Source organism: Pleurodeles waltl, chromosome 11 (assembly GCF_031143425.1).
Source record: "Pleurodeles waltl isolate 20211129_DDA chromosome 11, aPleWal1.hap1.20221129, whole genome shotgun sequence".
In the NCBI taxonomy this organism is placed as follows: domain Eukaryota; kingdom Metazoa; phylum Chordata; class Amphibia; order Caudata; family Salamandridae; genus Pleurodeles; species Pleurodeles waltl.
In genome coordinates, this window is record NC_090450.1 from 208054481 (window position 1) to 208070416 (window position 15936).

A 15936-nucleotide genomic window follows, 5' to 3' on the forward strand; every position below is an offset into this window, starting at 1 on the left:
GGGTGCTCCTGATGCCATGCCCCTGAAGGTTATGGACTTGTTCCAGGTCCCCTGCCTTTTGTTCTGGTCAGACACAATGGCCTCACAAAACAAACAGGTTGTGCCATACCATTATTTTACAGCAGATCCACATCAACATTTACAACAGACACCAAGTTTGCTACTGCTGCACTCGGGTCAATCATCTTAATTTGTAAACACGTGGTACCCTTACTTTTAGCGAGGGACTAAAGGGCGGCCACGTTGTCAGATGTGTACAGTGAAATTCCCACAATGCTCATGCCTTAATATGCCTCTGGTTTTATGCCTATTAAATGTAAATGAAAAGGTTTCATTTGCGTGTGTTCCCGGCAATTATACACTTAAGTAGGGACCAGTTATTTTCCTTGTTTTTTTAAAACTGCACCACTGACATCGTCAAATTCACGTTTTGAATGGCCAGGGCACGCATTCATTCGCAGACTGGATCTTGTATATTGTTAAAGATCTGGCATGCATATCAGTTTATGGTGCTCTGCTGTCGTGTGAGTGGTAGAGGTATTGGCTAGCACAATGGGAGTAAGGTAAGCAAAAAGGTGGTACTGGTGAGTAAGGTGGTTTTGATGAGCAAAATGAATGTCTCCACTAAGTGGGATTGGAGTGTTTTTTGTTTTTTACCAGTGTGCTTGTGTTATACGCAATATCTATAGATCTATAAAGTGCATGCGTCCATTAGGCTTTGTTCAGCCCGAAATTCTGTTAGACATAACTTGTAATCGGATATAGGTAAGAAAAATATAACAGTCATTACAGTGGTTCTGACGGACCAGCAAAGTATTTGTGAAGTACTAACCCTGTAAGCATCAAGGTGGCACTGATATTGATAGTAGGCACCCCCCCCCCACCCGAACAAGTAAGTTGGTCATTGTGCTATTTCAAAACTGAGAATGATAATAGGGGCTGACGTTCCAAAATCAAAATGTCAGGAGGTGTAGAGCTAAAATACTCAGCAGCCAACTATTAGTTTGCCTTAAGATTTTTTTTGGCACTGGCTCCATGCTTGTGCCAGACTGACAGTGATTTCCCCCTTCAGGGACACTCCTTTTGCATGAGGCACTTCTATTTGAGCAGTGACCCTGCAACTGTGGTCTGAACAGTTACAATGAGTGCCAGCAGCTCTGGTCTATCTACTACCGCTGCTCACCTAACTACATTGAGTGGTTATACCCTGGCCTAAATGCTCCCACTGCATGCACACATCCACTCAGCACTTAATGGACACTGGTGGTCCTTCTTCTCCTGCATGCCAGTAGGATTTTCAGAGGTTTACCATGTGGGGTCTAGCACATATACGTTGGGGGAGGTAGAGGAATGTATGTGTGGTTTCATATGATACAGAATTACTTAAGGGAAAGTTATTTTATCGTAAGAGAGACTGTCCTTCCCTAGCCCAGTCTGAAATGATGATGACAGTGTGGCAATTTCCTGTGTGCTGTCGAATATAATTCAAATAACAAGGCGACAAAAATGGTTTGAATTAATCTCAGCCACTAACGATTGCTGGAGAAACAATCCAGACCATTGTTTTTCACCAATTATGGAAATCTAGAAAGAGATCTGTGTTATATTCATGTGTCTCTTGGAATGGTTGTGCGTGGGGTAAGAATGTTGGTGGATGGATTGTTGAGAGATTCTAGTGGAATGTAGGAACTGTTGGGGACGGTTGCTGTCGGAGATGGAGGTTGGGATGTTTCCCCTTCCAAGGAACTTATAAATTCTTCAATAAAAGCTGAGACTCGTACCACGTTATTTGCTCCCAGTGTTCGTTTGGATATACCAGTTCATCCCTTGTAACAAACTGCCATATGCAAACCAATCTTGGTTACATCCAGGCAGAAAAACAAGTAAACCTAGAGTGGATTCAGCCTGTTTAGGCCTCAGCAATGATGTATAAGCGGAGCCCTGTGGTACAGAGAGCATGGGACACAAGTAACTCTTACCATCCAACCATCGTTTTTCAGCTCTTTTTGAGATTCGATGACTCAGTAATTCATCATATCCTTGACTTTTAAGAATCTGGTCCATATTAAGGAAAGCACACTCACGGAAAGGTCTTCCAATTATTTGTAAGATTTTCTTTATCTCCCTAAATTATCAAATAGTACGTTTTCTGTACATTATGCATATCAACAAGCTCAAAGTATTTCAGAATTGATTCTTCATAAGGGGCAAATCACATAAAATAACCCAGTTCAACAACAAACGCTTTGAGTACACTTTCTGATTTATATCACTTTCATAATAAAAACGTTTTTCAAAGAGGTCGAAGTTTTTTTTTTTTAAATACACTTCGTACACAGCATTTGTCAGTATTTTTCTTAGCTTCTTGTAATGTCCTAATGTTCTCCACGTTCGGCTATCCTCGACCATTTTGAGGTCAACACGCCCTTGTCGTTTATGTGCGTAAAGGCAGCTGTTTTTTCACAGGTCAATAGAAACGTGTGTTTCCGTGAAAAGCACTAAGGAAAATCGCCTATCTATTTGAGTATCTGCAAAGCCTCCTCATTCACCAGCCTTACCTTTTAGGTAGTAACCCTGTCGCGTCACCTCGTGGTGGGACACTATCCCACAGACCTCACATTTTAAATGTTCCACACTGTGTTTTCGTTCCTCAATGTGCTACACTCGATCAAACACGTACACCATCAACATATACATCATGATATCATCAAATCTTACCATCTCATACACATTTCTAAAACCCAAACCAAAAAAGAATCGCATCGTGTTCATGCCCACATCATCACACGTATGATGACACATAACATGCACCATCAGATCATCCACTTTCACCATTTCATACGCTTGACTTTACTAAATGCATCTTATTCTGACTAGCACACGCTTCACTGTCACAGCCATACAGTCACCATCACACATGCAGCATCACGCACTCCCGCCCATGCTCAAACAAACCCTATGTCCATCACATGTATGAGTAGATCCACCCTCTTAAAAAAGACTAGAGCACTCTAATCCAACAGTGTGTCGTTGTTTCCTTCGAAAAGAAACCCTAAGCTCCCAGTAGAGTACACAGAAAATATTGTACAGAAACTTGGCAGTTCCCTCTCAGAGTTCTTTCTTACTATTGCTGCAAATCCCAGGACACATGGCACATCCTAGTATTGTTAATTTATCAAGGACAAAAAAAATCAAAGGCACAGACAAAGTTTTAATTCCCACAACCAACGAATTGCATCCAAATTTTATTTCTCCCTTTCAATTACAGTTACGGTGTTGTTACTCACTGATCACCAAAGACTGAGAAAATTGAAGAAAAAAAGAAAAAAAAAAAGACACTGCAATAGCTCCTGATAGGTCTACGCCTGTGCGGGAGCTCTCCTTTATGTACACACATGCGAATCCGTCACTACTCCTTAAACGTGGGCCCAGTATTTGGCCATCCCCTGTCGGCAGTAGGATTAGATAGGTTTGCCCTTAGAAGTGAACGAGATCACTCGGATACAAAGCATGGGCTAACTCTAAAAAGCTTAGTATGTGGCATCGAGGGTCCACAAGCTGAGGCCCGATTTTCGGAGGATAACTCATTCAGTCAAGGCAGTTTTCAGATGTCCATCTCAAACTGAGCTTCCTCACCTGCAACAAAAAGCAAACATGGGTGAGATTAGCTGATGCACACACTAAATGTCATACACTAGATTCACAAGAAAAAGACTCAAAACTTTCTTGAACCTCACCAATTCTATTCACACCTGCCTGTCACATTCTACGTATTAAATTACATTTTTTAAATCAATAATTTAGTTCACATTTACCCTGTGCTCACCACTAGCAGGGGCTATATTAGGGCTTGGTTGGAATTGTGAACAAGTATTGGAAGCCATATTTGCAAGAGGAATAAAATACAATCTGATTCGATTTATGAAGTCATTTGGAGGAGGACTGTCTTTAAATATTTGCAAGGATATGAACCATTGAAAGTACTGTATTTGTAGCGTGTGCCGTTGTAGTTTTATATCTCGCCATGCTGTAATCTACTTCTGTGGGCTTTCACCACGCCCCTCACTGTAATTTGGTAATTGGCATGCCTTTCAAAATTCCTTTGGTAAATGCTTTACTTTTGTCCCACCTTTTGGCTGTTTTGTTCCCACCCTAGAGAATGACCCTGTTACATGGATTATTGCACGATCGCCCATACAGGTCAGTGTTGGCGCACTACTTTTTTCTTTGGCCTCAGCTTGTTTTATTAGTTTCCTGCTCGTGTTCTGCTCCTTTCCGCAATGGTTCGTTTTGGGGCACTTGACTCTTGTCCGGGGAAACGCCTTCACCGGACACCATTTGCCAACCACAACGTAGCTGTGTATGTGCGTGTAAACAGACTTTAATTCCGGATAGGCTTTTGGAGCCCACGCAGCTCGGAGCCATCCTTGATGTTTCATTTTACTGTACATTTTCAATTAATTGCTCCTTGGAGTGAAACATGCTTTCTAGTTTTTTTCTTTTAATGCACTGGGAGAGCTGATGCCCAGACTCAAACCTAGCTTCTCAGTTCTTAAGTAAGCATCTCTGAATGTTATGCCCATCATCTCTCAAAGACAACTGGCATTTTTTGTAGGGTTGTGTGCAGCAATTCTATAGCTCTACACTCCCAGGCAGTACAGCATCCAGGATAATGTGCTTCATGGTTAAACACTTATAAGGTCCCAAAGGCGAGACCTATTGGCTACGCCAATGCTGGTTTCAAACAACTGTAGTCTTCAAGGACAGCACAACAAATGTATACATATTTCTCATACTGTTTGCACATTGAATTTTGTATACAGGTTGTAAAATCTCGAGATAGTAAATTATTTTTTGACATAACCACTGTTTTGTAAAGAGTCTGTGTTATACTTACAAGGTAACTTACTAAGGTCGACCTGAAGTCGTATGAAGAAATAATTTCGAAGCAGAGAAGTAGCATCATTTTGAACAATTTGTCCTAAGTGATGTAAAATTGAACCATACTGGAGAAAAATACTGATATATAATGGTTTCCCCTGTTCTCAAGGGCTGGCAGTGAACACTTTTGCAAATCAGACCAGTTTTAGATTTATTAGAGATGAGGTCACGAAGTAGCTGGCAGGTGACATAGGCCCATAGTTATGGGCATTTGACACAGGGCAGTGCAGCAAGTCACCTTGCTGCGCTGCCCTACGTCAAAGGGAAAGGGCAGGAATGCACCCTATCTATGGCATGCAGCACATTTCTGTCCTTTCCTACTGTGCTGGTGCTGTTATGGTAGCCTAGTGCCAATGAAGGCACCCTTCCTGCACAAAATCAATCCTTGGAGGCAGAATGCAGCACACACTGAAAGTGTAAAAACAAGGATAAATAAATGTATTTCTCCTTGATGTGCCACCCTGGAGAGGAGTACGGTGCTGGCACATCCCCAGGTTTAAATGTTATTATAACTCTGGGGATTTGTCAAAATCCATGGGTGTTGCGTGGGAACACCCACCGCAACACCCATGGAACGCCAACTTTGTGCAGAGTAAGGCAGGGCAGCAATTTACACTGCCTTGCCTTACTCCATCTCTATGAGGCCATTCAAAGCCATGCAAAGTGGCTTTGAGTGGCCTCATGGATATGAATTCAAGGTTTGCGCCGCTGTTGCGTCACAAAAAGTGAAGCAACGGCAGTGCAAGGAGCTCGTAAATATGCCCCATAGACTAACTGCTGAGCAATCTAAAAACTCAACGTCATTAAGGTGGGGTGGTACTCTAGATGGTAAACCAAAGGTTAGCTGAAGAAATGAAATGATCTTTGTTTCTGGTGTGGGAGTTTAGGTGGACACACATCTGAACAAGCTAAATTACCCTCAAAAAGACCCTGAGCAGTAGTTTTGGTAGTGGAGTGGTTCTGTTAAAAGTGATCCCTAATCAATTTTCAGGCACCACATTTCAATAGAAAATAGTAACATGAAGGAAACCTAAGGAAGGTGGCGTGGCCAGCACATATTCCAGGTATGTGCATGAAAAGCACCAGCAGAGAATTAGTCTTTCTTGATAACCTGAATAACAGGGTCTGGGCCAGACACAAAGTGGCAGAATTTTCAAATATCTGAAAAAAAGATGAAACTACCACATACAATTAGTTTTTTTCTGAAAGGAGCATTATAAAGGGAGTTTTCTACAGTACACACTTCATTGGTGATTACAAGTACTTTTACTTAGTATCTCATTAATACAGACATCCAAATATTATTTTTACATTATGTATAGTATTGGTTATTAGCTGAGGTTTTTGGAAATCTTACAGCAATACTAGGCTACTGAACCTGCACAAAAGGGGCTGTGGAACAGGCACACTTGTAGCATATGTCAACCACAGAAGGATTTCAAACACCACCGAAAGAGAAACTTAATAACATGCTCAAAAAGAAAATAATATTGAATTTTATTATAAACCTGCTTTATCACCCACTTGATGTGAAAAATGTCACACAAATGACAGGTCCAAGTGTAACAGCAACATTTGTAAAGCTGTGTGTTGCAAAACAGCACAGTAAATTCCCAGCCCAACTTACTTGAATTAAAAGGAGATAACGGGGGGGATTAAAGTAAAGTAGTCTACATTGAGGTAGCTCCAGGCCAACTATTTTCACTCCAAAGCCCCTCACAAAATATCATGAGCTGCACCTCCAGTCCATTCCTGTCTGGATCCACTTGGAGCTCACAATCTTCCACAGCTAAGCTAAGCCTAGTTTGAACACTCGGGAATATTTGTGTACCAGGCTAAACAAATATAAAAAGACTTCCTTATGGTTTGGCACCAGGAGCTGTTTTTTGTCATGTGGACACCTGATCTCAGTCACACGTTTTACATCCTGCTTACACATCAGAAGCATTGTCTTTGGGGCTCTCTATCACGCTTATAAATCCTTTAGCAGGAAAACCTGTTGGGCGAGTAAAGCTATTTAGCTCTCATGCTGAGATGATATCCATATAACACACACAGCTGAACCCAGACATCATACAGCACTATCAAACTGCTCACAAAAGCATCCATGTTCCAACAAGCATTTGCAATGCACTAGGTCTCGCATTTGCTTGAGTTAGAGCTACTGGGATTGTAACTTCATAACAGTACTTTTCTTGCCACATAAATTGGTCAACCCTGTCTAATAATTTTTAATTTCCTACCACATAATTCCACTGGCCCTGCATATAACTACAGCACTTCCATTTACCTTCTTCCTTTGTCTGCAGCCAAAAATGAAAATGTTGCCATTTAGCATCCTAATTTAAATCTGCTAAGCTAATTCCAATTGAATACCACTTTCATCGCCCCACCATCTGAGTTGCTGGCTGGTTAACACAACTCCCAGAAAAGACACAAGACAGCCACGGAGGAGTAACAAAAGAAATAATCTAGAAGGGTAACCCAAACATGTCAAGAGTGTTCAGACAGTCATAGTGTAATAAGGATGTTAAGTTGGCCTGAATCATGGTCATAATTGAAATAAGGAGAGATTAATAAAACATATACAATTATCATGTAAACCCAATAAAAACCTTTATCAGAAATAAACGTTTGGCATTAGATTGTAATGCTCAGAACAGGCCATAGAGGACACCACAATGAAAATAGCATTTGTAAGAAACATGGTCATGTACCCATATAGCTAACCCCTACAGGGCATAACCACATGAAATGAAAATGTCAGAAAGTAATGCACTGTAATCATATATTTAGCTCATAGATGGCATAGCACATTACACGTTTTTTTAGGGCTAGCAGGCCTACTACAATGAAATTACAAATAAGGCCTTTAAAACAAAAACTACTCCCAGATGTAAAACAAAAAGATACAACTATAAGAGTGCATAAAAAGACACTGAATGGTGGGAGGGGTTATTATTTTATGGGCCCCACTAACCTAGTGTGGGGACCCTGCGATGATGTAGACAGAAAGAGCACATCGTGGTGAATGTTTTGAATGTGGTCCCATTGTCCTAGAACCACCACAGGCTGGAGTTATGAGCAAAAATGTTTCCTAAAAGTAATGCCCTGCAAAGCATTATGGGGTGAGTTTCCGTGCCATTACTTGATATGTTGACTATAATGCTTGGAACAGCCCCCAGAGGACATCACAATGAAAACAGATTTTGTAAGAAACATGGTCATGTAACCATATAGTTACCCTTTAGAGGGCATAACTACATGAAAACAGAATGTCAAAAAGTAATACAATACAACCATATATGTAGCCCCTAGAGGGCATAGCACATTACACAATTTCAAGGCTAGCAGGTCTACTGCAATGAAATTACAAACAAGGCCTTTAAAACACAAACTAGTCCCTGCTGTAAAACAAAAGTTCCAGCCATAAGAGAACTTAAAAAGACACAATGGTGAGAGGGGTTATCGTTTTGGGGTCCCAGCTAACCTTGTGTGGGGACCCAGAGATGACAGAAAGAGCACACCATGCTGAACGTTTTGGTGATGGTCCTATTGTCCTAAGAGATTATGGGGCGAGTTTACCGAGTGCAGTCAATATTATAGTATCAGCTCTCCTGCTGTGTCGGGAGAGCTACTTTAAGGACTTCTGTGTTTTTTACATAAAGCACTTCTCAATTACAAGTATTTTTGTGAAAGCTATAGAGCGTGAAGGGGAGAGCCAAAAGACATGACTCTGAATATGTAACAGTGTGAACAATGTGATCAGTGCTTCAATACCGCCAATGGAGTTTGTGTTGTTCTGCGCTGTGAGTGCCATGGCAGCCATGGAGCATGAAGGGGAGAGACAAAAGAAAAAAATAGTTCTCCCATGCTGAAGCATATCGGCAATTGTGCAATAATCCATGTAACAGGGTCAGTCTGAAAGGGGGTAACAAAACCGCCCCAAGGTGGGGCAAACGTAAAGCATTTACCAATGACATCAAGGGATTTTTGAAAGGCAAGCCCACAAACAAGTAAAAGTGATGGTCGGGGTTAAAAGCCCACAGAATACTTACAACAGGTCGCAAAGCGCTTGCGCGCTTGACCTAAAAAGTCCCTCACTTGTAATGTCTCTCTACCACCTCCACTGACAAATACATGCTTAAGGTTGGTTCACAATCAATTGGGGTGTGACTGACGAATCTGCCTCAAACATTTAAGAAATCACCTGATTTGTACATTTTCCAATTTCCATATGAGACTTTTGCTATTAGTCCTCCACCTATCCTACTCTTTTGTCCAACAATTTCAACACCTGTTTGCTAAAACAAGTATAGCCAAAATAAAGCCTGCCTAAAAGTAAATTAATTGGACAATCTGTCACCCTTACATGTAGTGTTCCTGACTGACTCAATGACCTAATGTTCCAACTGATGTAAGGTTGTGTGCGTTAAGAGCCTAGTGCACTATTCCCTAACACTTGAGCCTATATCTGCTGCAGACCGCAGATCCTCATCCTCATCTGTTGTAAGTAATATTGTTCATGCTTTGGCCATTTATAGCGACAGGGGACTGACTATGCTAAAATCAAACCAGCTATAGTAGTAAAATCTTTATTTCATTTCATAAAAATCAGTACAATATTCAGCACAGTTAATCACCAAGCCCTAAAAACGTTTTTAAAGTAACAGTGTTCATATGAAAATAAGTACATTAAAACATAACCAAATAAATACAATCTATAAATCTTAAAATAACTAGCGGAAGTCAGTTTGGTACCCTGTTGCCTAGATGCTTCATTGCGTTGTACAGATTGTCTAAAAAATTTGCTGAATCTCGCAAGGTCTGTTGGCCGGCTGGTGTTTAAGCAGTACCTTAAGGCCTCTTTGCGGGTTGTGATTTAAAAACATCGGCCTCCATAAACTGTGGCATGCAGTTAGGAATACAGCGTAGCAGCATAGAAGGTGGAGCATTATTTCTCCTCTGTGGTTGTAGAACCTGCAAGGTGTGTGCCCAGGAGTATTTTGGCAGTTTTATCGGTATTCAGATATTGGTAAGATCATCAGTCTGGCTAGTAGTATCTGAAGTCTGCAATTCATGTTTAATGCCTGTTTTAGGTAGAGCTGCATTTTTGGTGTTGCTTAGGCAGAAGTGCATAGTAGATGCTTGTGACTTTGCAAATTTTCCCTAAAGTTCAAATTCCTAGCTACATCTCCCACCATTTTTTTGTTTAGAATAGGGTTAACAGCATGGTAGGAATTAATGGAAGTTAGCGTTCCCAAGTTGATCTGAAGTGCATTGGCTGAAGTGGTGAAGTATTTTGTCCAGGGATTATAGAGTCCCTAAACAGACCATTAAGAGTATTCTTTTGGGTTCCTTGGTTGGCTGTTGCTAATGAGAGGTAGTATTTGATGAATGATGCCATACATTCTAGGCCTTTCCTGGTCAAGCCAGACTCCAGTCAGAGGAACGATTCTCGCATGTAGTTAGGCAGTTCGAAGATTCTTCCACAGGCTTTACATTGTAGTTTATCTAAAGCAATGGAAAATTTCCCTGGGAAAGATTGGTGGCCAGAGGTGACAGATGGCATTAACTTTGCCTTTGTCACTGTTAGGATTAAATCAGCTGAGGCCCTGTTGAGATGATTATATAATTTGCATAGTGCAAATGTGGCCACTATTGCTTTCTTTCTTAAGTATAGTAAAATATGTGTTGGCTTTGCCATTTTCTGCCACCATATGCCCAAGTAGTTATGGTTAGTCGGGTTTTCAATCGTTAGATGGCTGAGTTTCTACATCTGCTTGGGTTTGCATATACATTTACCAAAAATCATGACCTTGGTTTTCAAGGAATCTGCTGTCACTTTATCTGTGTGATTACATAAGTGCAACTTGTCCAGTGAACGTTGCATACCAATTTTAGTGTGATCTAGAAGGATTAGACCGTCTGCGTATTGTAGACAAGGAGGTGTTGAGAGCAGATCCTGGGTGGTACAGAATAGGCTTTTGTTATTGCTTTGCCAAGGTCTGCAGTGTAGAGACTGAATAAAATAGGGGCCAAAACACAGCCCTGTGTAAGGACTCTTGTTCTTTGTATTTGTGATGTTACAGTGTTCCAATTTCCTAGTTTGATACACACCCATGTAATGGAATAAAGCAAGATGATCACTTTTAAAAGGGGGGCAGGGATACCCCCATTGAGCGAGCTAAACAAGCTGGATAATGAGCTCTAACAATAGCGTAAGGTAATTTTAGACCATTCTCACCACAATATTTCAACACATTTCTAGGTTACAAGGACTACTTCCAAATGTGCACAAACAGAAGCACAAAGCCCTAATGACCCAAGCCAATGTGGGCCAAAGGCATAAGGGCTTCACTTGAGTAGACATCCAGGCAACCTTACGCCCTGGTAAGCTTAGCCCAGGCCACCCTAGGTTAGCTGAGAGCCAGGCCCTCAGCAACCTGATGAGCACTTGAATCCTGACACCTTCGACTTTCAGAAGTCCGAACAAGTATGCAAATTGGACCTACTGGCCCAGAGCTTCCAACTCCAGCCAACTCAATCTTCAAGTTTGAAGGAGCCTCTCAGACAACAGGTGTAGTTTTAAGGATTTATTGTAGCAAGAGAGGAACCCTGTACAGCTGAACACCACAGTGCAACACCCCCAACCAACCATGCTCATGTTCCACACTACACCAGTAACTATTCTGTGTATTCTAGCAAACCAACCTTAACACAAGAACACAACACTCCTCCCATCATTGAATAAACAGAAATTGCTTAAACATCATATTAGTCACATAAAGATAAGGTACAATTTATTTTTAATAACAATAATATTCTTACTAACAAAAGGAAAATAAAATAAAATGAATTAATCTACAGATATAATATAATAACATATTGAATAAGGAAACACATTGCAAGAATTAACAAATGAAACAGGGAATAAATATAATATTTGTCATCTCACCTAGTCCTTTAACCAAGTTGGGCTCACCCTCCTCCTTTCTGGATCAGCTATCAGTTTTCTTACATACAGAATGATTTTCATTTCTGTCATCCTGTCCATTCTTTTTTTTTATATACCACAAGGAACTAATCTCCTAATGTCCCTTTTCTCATCACAATTCAGGATCACTGTGTTACCAAGAGGTTTCCTTATTCTCCTAGTACTTGAAAGTTAAGAATATACCTTTCTTACTGCATTTTACAATTTCACATGCACTTACTATCCTTCCTTAAATGTAGGAGGACTCCCCCACAACTTGCTATTATGTATCTGGAAATAATCAGCTGGCTTCTCTCACTCTTCTTGCCACTTCACCAGCATTATACCCATTGTCCACTTCACATCTCATCTATACAGTACGGGCCTTCATCGCAAGCTTCCTTTCTCTAAGAAGAATGAAAGGTGATTCCCTTGTTGAATTTGGCATGGATCTATGGTTCCACATAATGCTTCTCAACTCATCTTTCCACTTCAAACCATTCTTAATAGCCAGTTGTAAACTTTCACCCAGCACTCTTTTGAACCTCTTTACTAAACAGTTTTCTCTGGGATGATATAGTGCTGTTTTATGACGGCGGATGTTGAGACTCCAGGTAATCAGCCATCTTTTGTGAAGCAAATTGTGGACCACTGCCTATGAACCTACTGTGGAATACCTTCCCTTGCAAACGTCTCGCTACAAAATTGAATCACTACATCAGATTTTACTTCAACAATACAAACCTTTGCCCACTTTGAAAAATATCAATCATAACTATGGTTAAATTCACCTCTCAATCTTGCTGACAAAACGGACCATAAATATCCAACCAAGTTTCCTCCATGCCTCTTCAGGATATTGAATCATTACTATGGGCGAGTCCCTGACAACACAAGATTTATCACTGTTCATGCAAGTGTCACAATTTCTCACAAATCTTTTTATGTCCCGTCCATATCTGGCCCCACAAATCCATCTTTGCTTTACGCTTCTTAGCCGACATACACCCGTGACCATGATGCAGTAATGATTGGTCTTCTCTGAACAGACTCTGGAACCACTAATCTTTCACCTTTAAACAATATATAATTTGCTACTGACAATTCCATACACACCATTTTGTACTTTCCAATCAATGTGGTAACTTATTTTGAACGAGGGACATATCTCATCATAAAGGGAGATTCTTAGGACCTAAACAACCATTTCACCAGTAGCTTTTTCCCCTCCTTTTGTTGTAAAGACATTCACAAGTGGTTTGTTGTCTGTCCTTATCTCGAATCTTGTTCACCATAAATATGTCCTAAAACACTGCCCTCCTTCTCACCCCCCCAAGGCCTTTTTTTCAATTAACTCTCTTCAGATCCCCTTAAGGTCAATGAGGTGAATGCAATAACTCTTCTCTTTCCTTGACGTATCTGTAAGAGCACAGCACCTAGCCCATAAGCACTCGCATCAATGCTGAGTACAGTTGTTGTACGCCAGGTTGCATAACCTTAACATTGAGGCTTTGATTATGGACTCTGGCTGCACAAAATGGGTTTTCACATTCATCAGACCATACATACTTTTCCCCTTTTTATAAAAGCAATCTCGTGGCTTTGGTCACATCGGCAAAATGGCACACAAATTTCCATAATATCCAGCTAGCCCGAGGAATGAGTACAGTTGTTCCTCGGACGGGGGAATTCTCAATAGCTTCCAAAACCTTTAGTTTAGGCTTGATGCCATCTGCCCCAATGACGTGACCAAGATACTCGCCTTCTGACACAGCAAATTTGCGCTTCTCAATTCTAATTGTTAGTCTGGACTCTTACAATTTCCTTGAAACCTGTTCAAGAACAAAATCATGATCTTGTCTGTTTTTCCATAGACCAAAATACCATCCTGGAACACAGTAATATGTATGCATTCCAAAATTCTCTGCATGACCCGTGAAAAATGACATTCTCAGAAATCTAAATGCCCCCCTATGGTGTTACAAATGTTAGGCACATCTATTAAAGCAATCTTAACATAAGAATATAACAAAGCCCAAAGAGAGAAGTAGAGGCAGGTGGTTTGAGTGCTGACACTCAAGTGGGTGAGGAGCTGTCGGCCTCCTAATCCCCCAGCACCCTGCTTGATGTACTATCCCTCCAACAGGCTGTTTTTAAGTTTTAAGGCCCATGATAGGCTAAACTTCCAGGCAGACAGACCACTCAACATGCACAAAGAAACATACGTTTTCATTTGATCGTTCTTTAACCCGACCCAACTTCTTACTCTCTGCCAGGCTTTAAGACACACTTCTGGGTGAGCCGGCAAAGAGCCAAAAATTGGTTACACTTTATGCCTCTCCATCAATCCCTCCTTTACTCTCCTTTTCCAGTGCTGTGTGGCAGCCATAGTGATGAATTAGGCACTTTAGAAGCCACAAATATATTAGAACATTAATAGTTACGCCCACGTGAGCAAGTCATAAAAGTCGCAAGATGTCATTAGACTCCTTTCCAGTGAGATATCTACCAAAACCGGAGACAGACAATATATCCATCTCCACCTCTAATTTACTATAAATTCCTGTTTAAAAGAGCATTTTCAGCGATCAGATGTGTTACCAAAAATACAGGACCATAGAACTCCGACTCTAAAGTACAGACAGTTTTTCTACAAGCGCATCTAAGCTACAACAGAAAAATACACTGGGTACATTAACTGGAAAACAGAATCTCTAGATCTGCTATAGTATGTTTTTTTTTTTTTAAGGAAGACTTAGCAGGAGGATTTCTTAATAGTTAAAAGGTAACCAGCAACACATGCTTGATTTTTAATAATTGTGTTTTGTGAGTCGCTTGATTTTAATGCGTTTAATTATTTTGAAAATTTAGCTTAGAAAGCAAAATTATTATCTGCAACGGTAGTTTTAAAGCATAAACCTTTTAAAGATTTAAATCCTGTGCAAAATGCTGGAATCGAATGGTTTGGCTCAGAATAAAATATCTTGTTTGTATTAATAACGAAACTGTGACACCAGCTAAGGCCGATTAAGTATCACACATTCTGTCAACACGAAAACCATAACGCACAACTCTGCAGAGGCCTCTGAGTTTTCAGTGACCCTATATAAAGTATGAAATATTTGTCCGGTATGTCAAAATGTAGCCGGCTAGCATTTAGCTTTAGCAGGGCGGCGTAAGGAGATCACATGGAATGTCACATAGCTTCACAATGAAAAAGTACTTTTGCTGTACCTTCCTTTACTGCATGCATCTATTTTAGCCTTACACACACTGCATTGATTGTAAAGTGGCATAAAGATTCCTTTGAAGAGAGGAGGTTATTTTCTTTTTGTACTGGGAAATCTCGATGTCTGACCATTGGACCCTACATGTATTTTATTGAGTCCATGACAAAACTCTCAAATCACAGACTGTGCCAATGTTTGGCGTCAGTCGACCACATTCCTCCTCTTCTGGAATAGTAAGGATCGCTCCTAAATAAAGGCACCATAGAGGAGGCGCAAACTGTGAGCTTCAGAAAGAGTGTTCATGCCTTGGTCAAGATTCCGAAAAAGATGTCCCTATTCTCGAACTGCACGCACCAAATCGAGGTATATCCAAAATCAAACTCAAGATGATGCCACCAAATGGAAACCTTTCCCTACTCCTATAAGTTGACTTTCCAGAATAACTGTTGTTTAAGGATGCGTGCCTCCACATCCCAATGAAACCCAAACTAGATTAGACATGCTGTGCGTCGTAGGAATTTATCAAGCACAAACAGGACCACTTATCTATTTGGCTTGTTGCACTTTGTGTTAAGTATACCTACCTAATTCAGATCAGGAAGTTTTTTTTTGGGGGGGGGTGAAGGGGGCGGGGGTGTGGACATTAACACTCAGAACGTTTCGCTGTTTCAGACAGTGAGAAAAGTAATGACATTGTAGGGTATGGTACCATCATACCTTCACCTGGTACCCTATACTTGCCTCAAGACCATTTCTGTAGTGGCATTGGTCACAAGCTCTGGAAGACTG

At 40.7% G+C, this 15936-nt stretch overlaps 1 protein-coding gene across 1 annotated transcript in view; it reads right to left on the reverse strand.

Moving 5' to 3' along the window:
* Positions 1-3209: 3209 nt before the first annotated feature.
* EIF4EBP1 (eukaryotic translation initiation factor 4E binding protein 1) overlaps positions 3210-15936 on the reverse strand; it is a 65849-nt gene continuing 53122 nt past the window's right edge. Inside the window, exon 3 of the mRNA XM_069213447.1 lies at positions 3210-3636. Within this exon, the coding sequence (XP_069069548.1) occupies positions 3605-3636 (32 nt within the window). The 3' untranslated portion in view covers positions 3210-3604. The remainder of the gene's footprint in view (positions 3637-15936) is intronic.